The 16,179-nt window shown below is 51.7% G+C and overlaps 3 protein-coding genes across 3 annotated transcripts; 2 read left to right on the top strand and 1 right to left on the bottom strand.

Annotated features, from left to right (window-relative positions):
• Window positions 1–2,703: 2,703 nt before the first annotated feature.
• On the top strand, window positions 2,704–5,480 carry Vps26 (vacuolar protein sorting 26). Its single transcript, XM_003739286.2, has 7 exons — window positions 2,704–2,780; window positions 3,530–3,668; window positions 3,803–4,040; window positions 4,240–4,450; window positions 4,563–4,711; window positions 4,823–4,946; window positions 5,108–5,480. Exons 1-7 carry the CDS (start codon window positions 2,778–2,780, stop codon window positions 5,342–5,344), a joined length of 1,101 nt encoding a protein of 366 aa, XP_003739334.1. The 5' UTR covers window positions 2,704–2,777; the 3' UTR covers window positions 5,345–5,480.
• An 838-nt stretch (window positions 5,481–6,318) lies between these two features.
• YME1L (ATP-dependent zinc metalloprotease YME1L) lies at window positions 6,319–8,645 on the bottom strand. The gene is made up of 2 exons (XM_003739295.1): window positions 6,688–8,645; window positions 6,319–6,568 (listed from the first exon to the last, which is right to left on the bottom strand). The coding sequence occupies exons 1-2, from the start codon at window positions 8,643–8,645 to the stop codon at window positions 6,484–6,486; spliced, it is 2,043 nt and encodes a 680-aa protein (XP_003739343.1). The 3' UTR covers window positions 6,319–6,483.
• Window positions 8,646–9,466: 821 nt separating this feature from the next.
• On the top strand, window positions 9,467–11,580 carry eIF3i (eukaryotic translation initiation factor 3 subunit i). The gene is made up of 3 exons (XM_003739285.2): window positions 9,467–9,772; window positions 10,445–10,691; window positions 10,787–11,580. Exons 1-3 carry the CDS (start codon window positions 9,770–9,772, stop codon window positions 11,557–11,559), a joined length of 1,023 nt encoding a protein of 340 aa, XP_003739333.1. The 5' UTR covers window positions 9,467–9,769; the 3' UTR covers window positions 11,560–11,580.
• Window positions 11,581–16,179: the final 4,599 nt, after the last annotated feature.

Genomic DNA, 16,179 nt, shown 5'->3' with positions numbered 1-16,179 from the left:
TCAAGTTGATATCTGCAAGATGGCTGAAGCCGGACCAAGCAGGAACCACCGTTGGGAAGAGATGATCTCCTGGGGCGTCTTACCTTCCACCAAACTGGCGAGGACCACGTGGCGTTTCAACACTTCCCCCACACTCTTCCTTTTTCAAAATGGCTGATTCCGGCCGATTCCGACCGTTGGAAATCCGAGAGCGCCATCGCTCGGAAGCATGCTGAGAGGCTGGAGCGCGCGCTTGAACACAACATCAGCGCTCCCAAGCGGTATTCCGCGTTCCACGAGGAGAATTTCGAGATGACGATTTTCGTAGGAAAAAAAGTCGTCGGATCAAGCCGCTGACCCCCAGATCGGGTGAATTGGCCCTTTTAAGCACTTTAGCCATCATGAAAATTTTCGAATTCGGCTTCCCTGAGGAGTTATCGACTGAGTTTAGCGACAACCCGGAATTTTGGTAAATTTGTCCAATTTTCAAACCAAAGTTTACCCCCTCCGCGTTTCCCCCAGGAACATGGTACCTGAATTTTTCGTATGGCATACCTCCGCCAGGTTGTCCCGCGTCGAACGCAACCAGGTTGAGCCCGATAGACCAAGCGGTCGCCGAGAAAGAGGCGTTTTCGTGGAGCGACGAGAAAAAAGTGACCGATCATTTCCAAAACGCCCGCAACAGGTGATACTGGCCGAAATCGTCACCGCTGGGGACGGAATCGTGTCAGTCAGGGCGAGAGCTGTTGATTGGTGGGTTATTTCATATAGTTTCATCCAGCCGTTCAAAAGTTAGGGCCGGGACGAGCAGAGGGAAAAAAAGTCCCGACTAAAAATGACCACCCTGTACTCTCTAATGAATCGGAAGAAACTGAGGAGGTACGTATTGGCAGGTACGCTCGAGAATAAGTACACCATATCCATGGAGATGCCATTGAGAATGTCCCTTGATCTCGTATTCAATATTCCTTTTTTAGACCCGGTTTCCCAACTCCGATTCCAGGTGATCAACCTCCTTTCGCTCGAGTGGCCCACCTTCGATCCGACAAGCATATCGATGGATTATGAGAAGGCCCGCATGAATTCCTTCAGTTTTCGTCTGCCTGGCGCTCAGCTACGAGGCTGTTTTTTACACCTTGTACACAATATGGAGAAACAACTTTAGGCTCGCGGTCTCAGCGAAAAATATCGCAACGAGCCGGAATTCGGGTTGAAGGTCAAAATGTGCTCCGCTTTCGAGTTCGTTGCTCCGGGAAGGCTCGGGGACGCTCTCAGAAAACTCCGCAACGAATCGCCAGATAAGCTGCAACCGGTCCTCGACTATTTCGAAGATACGTACCACGATCGACTTCGAGTTCGCGACGACGGTTCGTGGGCGCGACGGGACCTTTTTCACCCCTTTCCATGTGGACTGTCTTTGAGCGCACGCTGCGAGGGGACAGTCGCACCGAAAATTACGCGCAGGCAGCTCATAGGAGTTTCCAGCGCCAATATCGCGTCGAGCGTTTTGGCATATGTAACTTCATCGACGCAACCCGGAGCGAAGAGCAAAGAAAAGATGCCGACCTGGACCGATACATAGCTGGGCGTCCCAGGCAGGGCAAGAAAAATGAGTACGTCGAGAACGACCAGGAGATTCTGCGCATCCTCGGGACTCTTGACACGAATACCTCGACAGAGACGATTTGGGGCGTCGCCCATGCGTATAAAATGAATCCTTGAGGAATGAGTCCTCGGACCTTTCTTTTCAGATCGACCGCCCAAGCTTCGGTGGATAGCGCACGAGGAGATGAAGGATAATTGACAGCTGCTTATGAAGTCGCGGGTAGCGCTGATTGCAAGAAAATCAAGTCGAGTCTTCCTTCGAATCTCCTTCTCCAGTCCATGTCGGTTCAACTGAACCCCCTCCATGACCGAACTGTCACGGTGGCCGAGAAGTCGCAACTGCCGAGCTGACGTATTGGCCGAGTGATCTCCGCGGCCGAGTAGTCGTAGTGGCCGAGAAATCGTAGTGGCCGAGAAGTCGTCAGGACCGGGTTGTCCCTGCGGCCGAGGTGTCGTTGACCGTCTTATTTCTCATAGTTCCTTCCCACAGGCTTTCCCCGTACTTCCCGCGAAGCATCTCGGGTAGAGTTCGTGAGGGAGCTAACCGCGGACACGCTCTGGAGGGGAGCAAAAACTCGAACAAGATTTTGATATTCCACGGCACAGCCCGAGGGAACTCTAGAGGTCTTCGGTCGTTCGACAGAACGCTTTCATCGGATTCTGGGCAAGCGGATCACTCGAGATTCTGGATCTTCCCGGGGGAGAAACGGGCGAGATCCCAATACGGAGGGTCTCATCGAGGGCTCGAATGGCCAAGGGTAGCCGGTCGTAGCGACAGCCGGAAGCGGTTCCTTCGCCTAGAGGAGAGCCCGGGCGTCTCGTATCATTATCTAGCGTATATTGGATTTCGCTCGAGTCGAGTTGCGCGCTACCAGCTCCCGCAGCAGCAATGATATTAAGAAGCTGAGTTTGTCCGATAAGGATATTTTATCCAAGATGCTTCCTCCAGGTCGTGGGTCGTGGATCCAATTGTCATTTTGCTTTTGCCTAGCTAGCCTCGCTCGTCCGGAGTACAGATGAGGGACGCGATCAGCCCTTTACCTACAGTATTTCGAATTTTCGCGCCTCCTCTAGCATTCAAAGCGGCGATCGCTCAGTTTCTTTCTTTCTCTGAAATTCGTCTGCTAGCCTTCGAGGGCGATCGGAAAATCCCTCTGTTTGGCCAGCATTCTCATAGAAGTTCTCCCCGAGAAATGGTAAGAAACGTCAGTTCTCAGGGGTGATAATTGTCATCTGAGTGATGGGGATGAGGTGTCTCCGCGGAATTAGAGTTTCTTCCTGCACGCGATCGACCTTTGGAATGCTTGTCTAAACACAAACGCCCCCTCGAACCCCAGGGATATTTTTCTGAATAATATTTTCCCCTTACGAATCCGAGAACTTCGTAGCTCCCTCCTACACTAACTCTGGATCGATAGCTCTCACCTTCTGCTATGGGTTGCTCCAATGGAACGGTTCAAGACCATCTGCTGTAGCCGCAAGATGGATCATGATGATTGTCGCCGGATAGATCTCGAAATCTGGTCGGATCGCTTTCGTCGCTTCAGATCGGAGTGGGAAGCTCTTTGATTGCGATGTCGCTTGTGTTGGAAAGTCACAATTAGATTACAAGCTGGGGTTTCCGGTCCGTAATGGGTTCGTTGATTGTCGATGATTTCGAGAACGTCATGTGATTTCGAACGACTTAGAGTTCGTCCAGGTATGACTCATCTAACCGAAGTTCCATTCTCTGTTCCACGAACAAATAAGTATCAAAAAATTTAAGACATAAACTCCGTCTCTGTTTTGCGAACTCGGCTAAATAGCAGTCTGTGCTTAGAGAAGGGAATTAGGATGCTCTGTATGACAAAGAAGGCGAGTTGCTCCGTCCGCGGAAGGGTTCTATCCGGAGTGGGGAACCAAAATTTTTTGAATCGACAGTAACCGTTCCCATTGGATTTTCTAGGCTCTCTTCGGGTTCGGCCAGAGCGCCGACATTGACATCGTTCTCGATGGCACTCAGACTCGACCACTCGCAGAAATTAAAACCGAAGAGGGCAAGAAGGAGAAGCATTATCTGTATTACGACGGCGAGTCAGTCTCCGGTGAGTTTATATCATTTGGAATCATCATCATCGGTCTCAGGATGGAATATGTATCATGAAGCTTGACGTGGAGAGGGGGGCATGATCGCTTTCCTCCCTACGCGATCTCTGACGTGGACTCTATCCACATCCAGGCAAAGTGAATATTTCGTTGCGCAAGGCGGGCTCACGCTTGGAGCACCAAGGCATCAAAATAGAATTCATCGGCCTCATCGAGTTGTACTACGACAGAGGCAACCATCACGAGTTCACATCCATCTCAAAGGAGCTTGCGAGACCCGGGGACCTCATCCAAAACACCAGCTTTCCTTTCGAGTTCCATAACGTAGAGAAGCCCTACGAAAGTTACACCGGAGCGAATGTTCGACTCAGGTGAGAGGGAACGAAATTTTATCGAGAATATCGGGTGAAAATCTGTCGCAAAGAGCTCCGGCTTCTGACATCTACGTTCACGGTCAGCCCAGAGATGGAAACGCGATCGCGTTGTCGAACCCCCCCCGCTTTGCCCGTACGACCTTCTCGCGCAATTCATGTGAAGGGTAACTGAGGTGGAAAAATGTCCTCCTTCCAGATATTTTCTTCGAGTGACAATTGTTCGACGACTCACAGACACTGTAAAAGAAATGGAAATCGTTGTCCATACGCTATCTTCGTATCCCGATATGAACTCAAGCATCAAAATGGAGGTCGGAATCGAGGATTGCCTCCACATCGAATTCGAATACAACAAGAGCAAATATCACCTGAAGGATGTCATTGTAGGGAAGATCTACTTTTTGTTGGTGAGTACTAGCACTTGATTCGTGGGCTGCCCGACGCGAGACTTCCAAATCGTATCGGTGAGGAATCCATTCGAGAGATCGCTTCTGAAAAAATCTCTGTCGCGAATCTCAGGTGCGCATTAAAATCAAGCACATGGAAATAGCGATCATCAAACGTGAAACGACCGGCGCCGGGCCGAATACGTTTACGGAAAACGAAACGATCGCGAAATACGAGATTATGGATGGAGCCCCTGTTAGAGGCGAGAGTATACCGATCAGGTCAGTGCTCCGAGCTCGGGCTCAGCGGGGCGGGCACAAATGCTGTCTAGTCGTAGACCACGGTGCTATATCCTTTGGATTAGAATGATGGAAACTCGTGACCCTCGACAGATTGTTCCTCGCGGGCTACGAATTGACTCCGACGATGAAGGATATCAACAAGAAGTTCTCAGTGAGGTACTATCTGAACCTTGTACTGGTAGACGAGGAGGAGCGAAGATACTTCAAACAACAGGTTAGTGAACTTTGACTCATTCTGCGCGAAAACTTTCGGAACTATGTCGAGGTGTTCCCCATTCAGATAGAACGAGGAGAAAATCATCCAGAGAGCTTTTCCTCCCGCGGCTCTGCGCGGATACCAGCCTATAATCGTCTTCTCACTCCCTGTCCTCTTAGGAGATCATCCTCTGGCGTAAAGGAGAGAAGGTTCGGAAGCCCGTGCAGATGATTCAGTCGCCTCCTGTCGAGCGTCCTGTTACCCTGTCGACACCTTCATCACCACAATCACTTCCCGAACAAGATGGCGAGAAGAACTTCACCCGCGAAGATCAGGATCAGGTCAACCCTCTTCCACTGCCATTCCCCGTTAACAAAGAGAACGTCGCCGTATGCAATAGTGACGGGGAACAGTGAGTTTTGGGCTGCGTTCTGTCCGCGGGTGTCGTCCTCTGTAAATTATTCTATTGAATTTTACCTATTATTCATTGCCGTCTCGATTATGGATGATGAGAGAAATAATAAAAACTGCAACAACGACAGCGAACTTTTAGCGAAGACAGCAGGAATTCTCCCTGATCATGTGGATACCTTCATCCAGTCCTTTGATGTAGAAGGCGTCTTGAGCGAGGCCGACTGTGGTGCTTCGATTGAAGCCGCAGAGCGCATCTGCGATGTCTTGACTGCTCAGCCGGGCCCTTCATATCGAACTCGGGCATTCGAACCACCGCGTTGCCCGGTATCAGTCTCCGTAGTTGAGATAATCCCGAGAGGGTGTATTGTCGACGACTGGGCTAGCGGTTGAATCTACGAGGGTCGCCGGCGGTCGGGAAGAAATGCGAACCTAATCGAAGAGGGGATGCCTGATCGGGGGAAATTGAGCCAGAGAAGTCGGAGCTGGTCGCAGGTTGTCCTTGGGTATGCTTTAGACGAGGGACGGAGCCCATTGATCTTGATCGAGCACTATGCCAGGAAGGATCCAGGGATCTAGATTTACCGCCGAAATAAGCTGCTGAGTTGCGCGACATTTCCGCAGAGCTTGCGACATGACGTTCCGATCATTCGCGACTGGCTGGTTGATTCAATTCGTGTCTGGCTGTCCGGACGAAGACTGCTGACCTATGACATGAACAGCTTCAAAGCGAGATCCTTGTCGCTCAATCTAAATTTGGGGCACGCTCAATCAGGCACGGGAGAAGGACTGCTCCTCAAAACTGAGATTGAGTGTCAGAATCCATAAGACAGCGAGATTCTTCAAGTTGGGGAGTCGACCCATGGATTCGCGGCAGGTCGTTGCATGCTCGGTAGATCGCGACGATTCGCCGCAAAAATGTTGGTTGCCCTTATGGAATTCCTCTTCACTAGAAATGAAAGTTGATCAAGAATCTCTGAAGAACAGAAGTACTTATTTACTGGGTAATCTTTTCAACAGCCTATGCAACAGATCGACATATTTTCAAAAATACGTTACTAAGATTATTATTTATCTCTTCGCGAAATCGTCGCTGTGGCCAATTCTGATTTTCTATCCTCCGGTCGGTAGGCGCATTATTCAATCAGTTCAGCGTGCCTGTTTCAAGGAGCTGCTTCACTTGTTTCGCATCGAGGGTTTCGTGTTTCATCAGAGTTTCTGCCAACAGCCTGCAAAACAAGGTCGACAATCAATGGCCACGACTCGTACTCAGGAGATCTCGACACGGGAATAGTTGCGAGTATCTGTGAATGTCTCCATCATCCGGAGATAAAATCGAGGTACTCACTTCAGTTCGGTCTGATGCGTTCTCAGAATGTTTTTAGCTCTCTCCATGGCTTCATGGAGAGTCCGCTTGATCTCTTGGTCGATTAGCTCGGAGGTCATGTTGGAAAGCTGCGTGTTCTGTTGCCTTTCGAAAACCCGTTCTCCAACCTTATCCGACATACCCCAATCCTTGACCATACATGTAGCGAGTTCGGTAGCTTGCTGGAAATCTGCAGAAGCGCCTGTGGTGATTTTGTCCGCCCCGAAAGTCAGCTCTTCCGCGGCTCTCCCACCCATTGCGGTGTCCATCGTCGCCATAATCTGGGACCTTGTCATGTGAGATTCGTCTCTCTCCGGGAGGTATGCCGTATGCCCAAGGGTCGAGCCTCTTGGGACGATGGTGACTTTGTGGAGCGGTGTAGCCTCCTTCGAATAGTAGGCCACCAAGGCGTGTCCGCTCTCGTGATAAGCCGTGATCCATATATCGCGTTCCTGAGGAATTCGGCCCTTCGTCTCAGCTCCCATGTGGATTTTGTCTCTTGCGTCCTCCAAGTACGCCTGTGTGACGAAGTCCTTCCCATCGATCGCAGCTCTCAGAGCGGCCTGATTGACCATGTTCTCGATTGCGGCACCGGTGAAGCCGACTGTTTGCCGCGCCAAATTCCTCAGGTCGACGTCCCTATCAAGCTTAACTTTCGAGGTATAGTATTCGAGTAAGCTCACACGACCCTCATAGAAAGGAGCCGGAACCTGAACTTCGACGTCGAAGCGACCTGGTCGCATCAGAGCTTTATCTAGGTCGTTACGCCGATTGGTCGCGCCGAGGACGATGACTCCCTCGTTCTGACGAAATCCGTCCATTTCAGTCAAGAGCTGGTTGATTGTCTGGTTGGCGTAGGGGTGGATGGCGGAATTGGATCGGTGAGACCCGACGGAATCGATCTCATCGATGAAAATCACGCACGGCGCTTTGTTCTTAGCGCTCTGGAACAGGTCCCGCATCCGTCGAGCGCCTTGACCCACGAGGAGCTCGTCGAACTCCGGACCCGAGGCGTGGAAGAAGGGGACTCCAGCTTCTCCCGCAACGGCTCGAGCGAGGAGCGTTTTTCCCGTTCCGGGCGGACCCACCAGGAGGACACCCTTAGGCAGCCTCCCACCCAGCTTCGAGAATTTCTCTGGATTTTTGAGGAACTCGACGATCTCCTGGAGCTCCTGTTTCGCGCTCTCTACACCGATCACGTCTTCGAAGGTGACGTCGATCTCCTGGGGCGAAATTTCATTTGGCAAACCGATGATGACTTTCCTCAATTGGAAGAAATAGACAAGAAACACAACGGTCACGAGAAACATGAGCACGTTCACCGCATCCCGCATGCGTGACGATTTGTATGGCGAAAGTCTGTACCCTTCGAAAAACGCGATATGCAATCGCACCTGTTCCTCTTCCGATATGCCCTTAGTTCGGAGCAGGGTTTTGAGAACGTCGCCTTTCTCTTCATTTTTCGGCCCGCCCTCTGTGGCCGCCAGAACGGTCTCCAGTACTTTTCTTCTATCGCCTAGATCGCTTTTGCTGAAGACGTCGCTTTTGCCGTAGAGATCGCGAGCTTGCGCAGCTTTCGTTTTGAAGCCTCTCGAGATAACTCCCCTCCGAACCAGGCTCTCAGATATATTCGTAAAATGAGCGCAGCCGTAGAGTCCGATGTGCCTGCTGTCGAACGTCGCCGGCCATGCACAAGAGTTTTGCACAGTGAGTTCTTCGCGGAACACCGGTGTGTAGGAGAGTGCCCTCTCGACTTCGACGCGATCGAGCAAGAGCGTAGAGCACAAACGGGTTTTACTGAACCATCGCACCGTGTTCTGAGAACTCCGGGCTTCAGCCGAGAGTTCAGGGTTGCGCACTCCTTTCGACGAACGGGAGTTCAAGAGGATCCGAGGCGCTTTCAACGGAGGTTGGAGGAGGGCTGAATGTGGGGAGAACATCGCTGATTTTGAAGTCCGCAACCCCCTCAAAACGTCACAATCCGGTGGTCACGGTAAAAATTTCTCGAGCGATTGTGATCCTGCGCGTGTCGGTCACTCGCTCGCGAGATACTTCTCATTCTAACCCGCACGAAACAAACAGACTCAGCCATCGGGAGGTCTTTAAGGAATTTCGTCGCGTAGACCTCATCCGCCTGTTGGAGGCACTAGGCTCCTCGGGAGAATCGCGTTTGCCCCCATTCCGATTCATCTCATCATCGTTTTGGGGCCAGATTCGGAATTCGCCGATTGCCGTGGCTCCCGGGGTATGGGGGAAGAATTCCATGGCTGACTTGCCGTTTCCCGCAGCACCCGGAAACGCTGAAAGGATCAATCCTTTCAACAGGAAAACAAACGGATACGGTTCCCCTGGGAGCCTTGCGGCCAGATAATCCCCAGCCCCACCTTGATCCCCTCGGATGAACGTCTTGATCCGAACTTGATCTTGAAGAGATGTACATATAACGAGCTTAATTTCGTGACTCGAAGGGAGCGAGGCGGTAGGGAGTAGGAGAACATGGCCGCCCGGGAACAGAGGAGGTGAGATCGGGGCAATACTCGATAAGCGCGTCGCAGCGAGCTGAATAAACCTCGGAGTCGCTCCAGCGTGATCCGATATGACTTGGCGTGATGCAGCGCGTTTCGAGCACGGACTGAAGGACCGCAGAAAATCCGAGTCGAAGGAGGAGACAGAGGGACCGCAACATCGCGCCGAATCTCCCAGCAAAGATCACGAGAGTCATCGATTCTTCGACAGATTTCGTTTATGTTCGGTTTTTCCTGTGCTTTCTGAACGAATCTCCCATGAGCTTCAGAAAAGCACCATTGTATTGCGCATGCATAAGACACCGCGAGAGTTTCCGCGTACAGCCAAACGAATCAGTTTCCAGGTTTCACGTCTGACTGACCCTAGCAGTAGCTTTTTCGTTTGTCCGCCATTTTGCATTCGAAGCCGCCTGCAATCGAGACACACACACAACAAACGGCGAGGCAACGTGCTTCTATTCGGACAGTTCCGTCAGTGAATAAAACAAGCCTTTGGAGCAGTCTTTACTCCAACGTGAAATCGGAAACCGCATCTCAGCATGGTGAGTCGTCAGATACCGAGAGCGTACGCAATTTCCCCGCGGCGATCTGCGGTGGGTGGGCTACGAGGGCTTATCCATGGTATGCCGGTCTCCCATATGCAACATCTGAGGTCCGGTCGGGAGGTGCTCCTAATTCGGGCTCTCCTAGGAGACGACTCGGATGATTTCGATATGGGAGTCACGGTCTCCCAACCCTTCGCAGCGAGCAGCGATATCGAGATCCCGAGATTCAGTGTTTCCTCCCCCCCGTTTTGAGACCTGATCGACACTCGGAAAAGCTGCGAGGGAATTAGACAATCAGGTGCTCGGTGTTTCCCTATTTGAACGGAGCCCGAATGCCCAGTCCTATTCGAGTGACGGTAAAACCGATTCGCTTAGGAGAACAGCTCTGCTGCGCGAGCGGTCCTCAGGTGACACCGACGTTCGATTCTCTCATCGGGACCGCCCTGCTCCCGGAGGAATAAAGATTTTTTTGTGATTTTTCCAATCCCCATTTTACCGGAGTCGTTTTCCACTCCGGAGCGATCTCTTGGACGGAGCTCTGTCATTTGCCGGGGAAGAGAAGCTCTCCGCCATGGGCAGGGAAAATGCTCCGAGACTGCGTACATCTCCAGGAGGGGGCTAGGGATGACTCAGCGACCGAGTGCACAAAATGACTCCTTTCTCTTCTAGCGACCCCTGCTACTACAGGGCCATGAGAGGGCCATCACTCAGATCAAGTATAACCGAGAAGGGGATTTGATCCTCACAGCAGCCAAGGACAATAAACCCAACATTTTCTTCTCCGCTAACGGGGAGCGCCTAGGGAATTTGATTGGACATAATGGTGCTGTCTGGTGCATCGATGTCAACTGGGACTCGACGCGCATCATAACCGGCGGTGGTGACGGTCAGCTCAAGCTCTGGGATTTGGAAACTGGTAAGTTGTGTCCCTCGGATCCAAAGACAATTGCCACACTGTGCTGTCGGCGAGGGGGGTGTCGAGCCTGGTTTTGAAGTTTTTTCTGTTTCCAGGCGCATGCATCAGCACCATCGATAACACGACATCAGCACGTACGTGCGCCTTCTCGTATTCGGGTCGCTATGTCATGTACTCTACAGATAACACTATGGGCAAGGACTGCGAAATCAGAATCATCGACTTCAACGACCCTCAGCAAGTTGCCGGTCATGGACTCATGAAAACATCGGTCTGCACATCCACTCAGAAGGGTAAAGTCACAGCAGCACTCTGGTGGAATCTCGACGATGGTATCCTGACCGGACACGAGGACGGCTCTCTGTGCATATGGGATCTCAGAAACGATCTTGACAAAATTCAACGGGTCAAGGCTCACCGCGGAATCATCAACGACATGCAGTATAACAAGGACTCCACAATGGTCATCACGGCGTCCAAAGACAACTCCGCCATCGTGTTCGACAGCGACACGCTCGAGGAACTGAAGAAGTTCCCAACTGAGCGACCAGTGAACTCGGCGGCCATCTCGCCCATCTTCAACCATGTACTCCTCGGAGGAGGTCAAGAAGCCCGAGAGGTGACGGTGACCTCGGCGAAGCAGGGTAAATTCGACGCTCGTTTCTATCACCTGATCTTCGAGGAGGAGTTCGGGCGAGTGAAGGACCATTTCGGTCCCATCAATTCCGTTGCCTTCCATCCGGATGGCAAGAGCTACGCATCAGGGGGAGAAGACGGTTTCGTTCGAGTCCATCATTTCGACCAAACTTACTTCGAGTTAACATTCGAAGGAGAAGACTTCACGCCTTTGGAAGGGGGGAACTACTAGAATAAAATTATTTCAACTCTTCAAATTCCGCCCCGACTTCTTGCTAGGCTAAGCCTCAAAAAATTTGAAATTCACGAATCCATGCCAAGAGTATATAAATCGAGGCTTACGAATAGATGCGTAACTTTTCCCCGGCAATATTCTGCCAAACTCGCGACATTCCGCGGTCTCACTCGATTCCCTCCGGAGAGTCGCCTGCGGGGTATTCACGAGAAAGTTAGTACCTCCCGCGTTTCTATGTCATTCGTTCTCATGATTAATTAGATGATTGTATTCCATGATTCGCAAATTCCTGAGAGTTGCTTAGGAGCTCATCTTAATAACGTCGGAATCGAGCTCGATCAAAATTTACGACCGCTCACGATGTGTGGAAGACACCGATATCAGTCTCAGAACCTTTGAACGATCATCATTTTTTTACGACTGGATCTCTCTCGACTAGCGACAATTGTCCTCGAGACAGCAGGACTCGGATCACCAATCGACTTTCGGCCACCCATCGATTCTCCCCAGCCGCCACATACTGAATCCCGCTCGTGTAGTTGCTTCATTCCCCATCCTGAAACTCGTGAGCGTTCCGAAGATTTCCCTTTATCATTGGCTGATCTCTGTGCGGCTCCCTGAAACCATCGTGAAGTGAAGGCAGCCTGGACACAGAAGTGAGCTCAGTGTGGTCGGTCAACAGGTTCCACAGGTTCCATTTCCCAGTACGTTTCTGGGGAAGGGTAATATTCGGAGAGCATGGCGGGCGAGAACGCCCTTCGACGCCGGGTTTCTCGCGGCCTTCCTTGATTAAGACCGTCGCCTCCTGCAGGATCGTATAGCATGTCCTCGACTTCGGTGTCGTCGTCGTCGTCGTCGCCGCCGCTGCCACCACCGCCGCCGTTGTACATCAAGCCCCAGCTAGTGACGCATGGCAAAGCGTGCATGATCTAAGGCAAGTTTCCGACGCCGAGCAGCATTTCTTGGTCAGATGGGAAATTTCGGTCGAATGCAGAACAGATTTCTGTCGGGTGCAGATACGAGGAAGATTCCCGGAAAAAGATCGGAAACCAGTCGTCTGAGCGTGCATTCGAGTTGCGAGTGCGGGTGGCGTCTTTTAGTACCGCTTGGGCAAACATCAGGGCAAACGTGTGCCTGCCAAGACAAACTGACTATCTGACCGACCGACTGACGGACGGAACGATGGGTCAGAGAAGTCGTCAGACTCGTCGTTGACCAAGTAAGCGACAGACAGTCACTCACGCACACACACACATATATTGATAGATGAAATCCATTGGATCTTCCGGAGTCGCCTGATTGATTCGCGATCCGTGCTCGAAAGACGCTGGTGTGGTGCTGCCGTACGGAAAAAACCGAGGGTCGCCAATCAACTAATGACTGAGGAACAACAAGCTTGATGACAGAAACGTTTCGTGTAAACTCTAGTGCCATACTACGGAGACCCGTCGGTCGGTCGAGAAGAAAAGGAGAAATTAGATCAGGTGAAAGAGAGGAAGCATCTTTTGGAGTTCTTCAGGGTTTTTACCGAAGCGACGCCGAGACCTCCCGACTCTGTGTCGTGAGAGCGCCCGCTTTTCCTCCGGTAGGAACGTTATTGCATTTCTCTGAAGCGGGGATTTTCCCTTCCTCGCAATCACTCGCTACTGCCCTTGGCCATTGTATTCCGTGACTTGAGAGTTCGGAGCGAGCTTTGCAGAATGACCTTTGTCGCAAAGCCGCAGAGCTAAAGCCGCATCTAAAGTCGGAATTTATCGCGGTGCTTTCTGTACTGAGGACGGAGGCCATTTTGTGGCAGAGTCGCTTTTAACGACGAGTTACCTCATCACAACGCCTACTCTCAACTCTGTTCCGGTGGTCAGGTTTAAAACCCATGCAGCCGGTCTGGGCATCGCGACCCAGACGGATATCGGGTCCAGCCCGAACTAACAGTCGAGAAGGAGTTGATGGATGCGGCGTAGGTTTCATCGATCCCTCTCGAGCTCTTCCTCGAGCCGACATCCGCAGAACCTTTGAAAAATTCGACCCTGAGTGGCGAAATTTGTTTTGCTCTCTCAAAGAAAAAGAATGGGGCCGCAAATGATTCCCTGTTGGAGACGACATACATTACGACAGAGCCGCGTCCTAGTATTGACAGAATTCAACTCCGCGTATTCCGCGTTACTAACGCGGACTGGAGCTCTGTACTCGAAATCCTTCCTCGAGCCAATGCACGAACTCTTTTGACGTGGGTGGACATCCAGAGGGCTCAGGCTGATGACATCAATAACATCGGGCCGGCATGGGCAGAGTCTCAGGAGCCAATATTCGAGTTTCTGCTGAATTGTCAGCGGAAACGATAATGATCGAGGAATTCCGCGCAACGCGTTCTTTTCCCTGAAAATTCGCGACTGAACGAAACTTACTCTCGTGAAAAGCACGATCGATCTCCCGGAACTCGCATCGATATTACTAAGAGCAGGTGATGAGTGACACCCACCACTCACAGTAGTTGTGAATCTGATGGTTCAGTGGATGCTCTCGAATTTCGGGCTCATCCAGCCTCTATCGTGAAAGATCGTTTCCTGCGCGGAACTCATGATGGGCCACGAGCTGATAATAATCAAATAATCACATGGCTCGGGCACGAATGGATGCTTGTTTGCATTATTTGCAAGGGACCCCGATCTGATGAGCCGATGCTGGCATCATGTCGAGACCGCGAGAGAAATACATCGATATTTCGCCCGGTGCGAAAGATGAGCGGTTCCGGGAGGGCTCGTAGCATGCTCTGCGATGTTCTCGGCGGCAACCCATACTGGGTATTGTTGACTATCATTCACTGCCACCGACAGCGACACGTCTATCAGAAGCTCGGAAAAGTTACGAATGGAACGAACGATCGTATACACACTCAAGCGTAGAAGATCAGCGCAGTTTTATGACGCAGTAACGATCTCCATTAATCGCCAACCGACCAAGTGAGAAGAAAAAGAAGAGGCCGCCGCCTGCCCGTCCGTCAAACTGCCGTTGACCTGTAAAACACCTCTTGTTGTTTTTCGCTCAACGGAACCCTTCCCCTGTCCCATTCTATTCTCCCCGGAATCAAGCAGTGGGAAACCCCTATCCCGGTTCCCGGACGTGTTCTTTGGGGTTTGAGGGCCAGAAACGTTCCAATTTTCTTCTATTGCATATATCTTCCTCGTTGCGCTCCGGCAAGCGGTGAATCCAGCTGCGAATCCTTGTCGAAGCCAGGGATATGAAAGCGTTTTCCGCGGCCTCGTCTTCGGCAATCTTTTCCGGGGCTTTTTTCAGAGACGGCAAATTCACCGACCTCAGAGCTCCAGCCCGAACGTCGCCTGTTGCCGTAGAATCTCGATCGAATACCTCGGCGAGGTGTGTCTCTGTGTGCGATGTTCGTTTGTATTTCCTCCCGCAGTTCCTGTCGATCACGGCTGTTCCGACCAATCCACAACTGGGCTCTAATATAGAGGGCAAGTTGACGCCGTTCCCTCAGAGGACGGCCCGCGGTAAAAGTTTCTGCGTTATATGATCGGAAGACCGCTCCGTAAGGCTGCTTCATAAATTGGATGGCACGATCGGCCCATCAGACTGCGGGGTTCCGGATCGGAGCTGTAGGAGATGCGAGAGACCGGACCGGGGGAAACAGGGGCGACTGACGGACCGACCGGCTGGCCGCTCTACCGAGTAAGCAAACGTCTATAAGCTTCCACCTCGGAGCGGCGAAGATGACACGACTCTTTTTCCGCTCGTAACAACATGACTATCTGTTGCGTACAGACGGCATTCGTCCGGTCAGCATTCGAACGTAAGCCGCCGGCATGTCCATTCCGTCGGGAAAGCAAATAACGTTCGAGCAATGGTCGCGCGAGGAAGACGTCACACAAAGCTGAAACACCGCGGATTCATCTGAATCCCGAAGAGGTTCGATCGGCTCGACGACTTTTCCCTCTGGTACGTGGTCGAATCGGGGAATTTTCATGCTCGGTCGGAAATTTCGTACGTCTCCGCTTGGATCTCCGTAAAAACGCATTTCGCTTGGCTCCGAGACCAAATTGATACCCGGCGGAGATGCGGAAGCAAGTTACGTGGGCGGAAAATGTGCGAATCGTTCGATTATATAATAAGAATCGATGAGGTACGCAATTCGCTCGGTAGCGTCTTTGACAGGCGGACTTCTCGCTCATGCCAGCCTTGACCCAACAGAGAGAGGCTCACGTTTCAGTTCTCCTCTGTAACACCGCTAGAGAGCAGTATCTCGCGATGGCAGCAGCTCTCATTGGGGAACGTGTTGAACTGCGGCTCGGTCGGACTCATCCTTGGCTGCATCGCCTCTCGACTCTTCACTCGCCTGTTCGGTTCTAGTTCCGTCAACAAGCACTCCACGCTGACGTATTGGAGCTCGCACGCCACACCACAATATGAGTGCTTGAAACGACTCACGACAAACTCGCTGACACATGCGGGTCATGGCGTTACCCTAAAACCATCCAACTTGTTCGCCATATTCGTCCGCTCATAGCCTAATTCCATCCGTGGAGGCTGTTTCCCTCATTCCTCCACGGAGATCGAATCGCGAAAATAGGCTGAAGCCGGATAAGGACGTTTTCTCGTCGC

Source organism: Galendromus occidentalis, unplaced genomic scaffold (assembly GCF_000255335.2).
Source record: "Galendromus occidentalis unplaced genomic scaffold, Mocc_1.1 scf7180000076490, whole genome shotgun sequence".
In the NCBI taxonomy this organism is placed as follows: domain Eukaryota; kingdom Metazoa; phylum Arthropoda; class Arachnida; order Mesostigmata; family Phytoseiidae; genus Galendromus; species Galendromus occidentalis.
This window is presented reverse-complemented; position numbering and strand designations above follow the sequence as displayed.

Bases quoted from the DNA above. Each gene is read 5' to 3' on its own strand.
- Vps26 (XM_003739286.2), top strand. The intron at 4,041-4,239 runs GTGAGAGGGAAC...TCCTCCTTCCAG, and splicing joins GGAGCGAATGTTCGACTCAG to ATATTTTCTTCGAGTGACAA. The intron at 4,947-5,107 runs GTTAGTGAACTT...CTGTCCTCTTAG, and splicing joins GAAGATACTTCAAACAACAG to GAGATCATCCTCTGGCGTAA.
- YME1L (XM_003739295.1), bottom strand. From the start codon at position 8,645: ATGTTCTCCCCACATTCAGCCCTCCTCCAACCTCCGTTGAAAGCGCCT. The intron at 6,569-6,687 runs GTGAGTACCTCG...CTTGTTTTGCAG, and splicing joins ACGCATCAGACCGAACTGAA to GCTGTTGGCAGAAACTCTGA.
- eIF3i (XM_003739285.2), top strand. The intron at 10,692-10,786 runs GTAAGTTGTGTC...TTCTGTTTCCAG, and splicing joins GCTCTGGGATTTGGAAACTG to GCGCATGCATCAGCACCATC.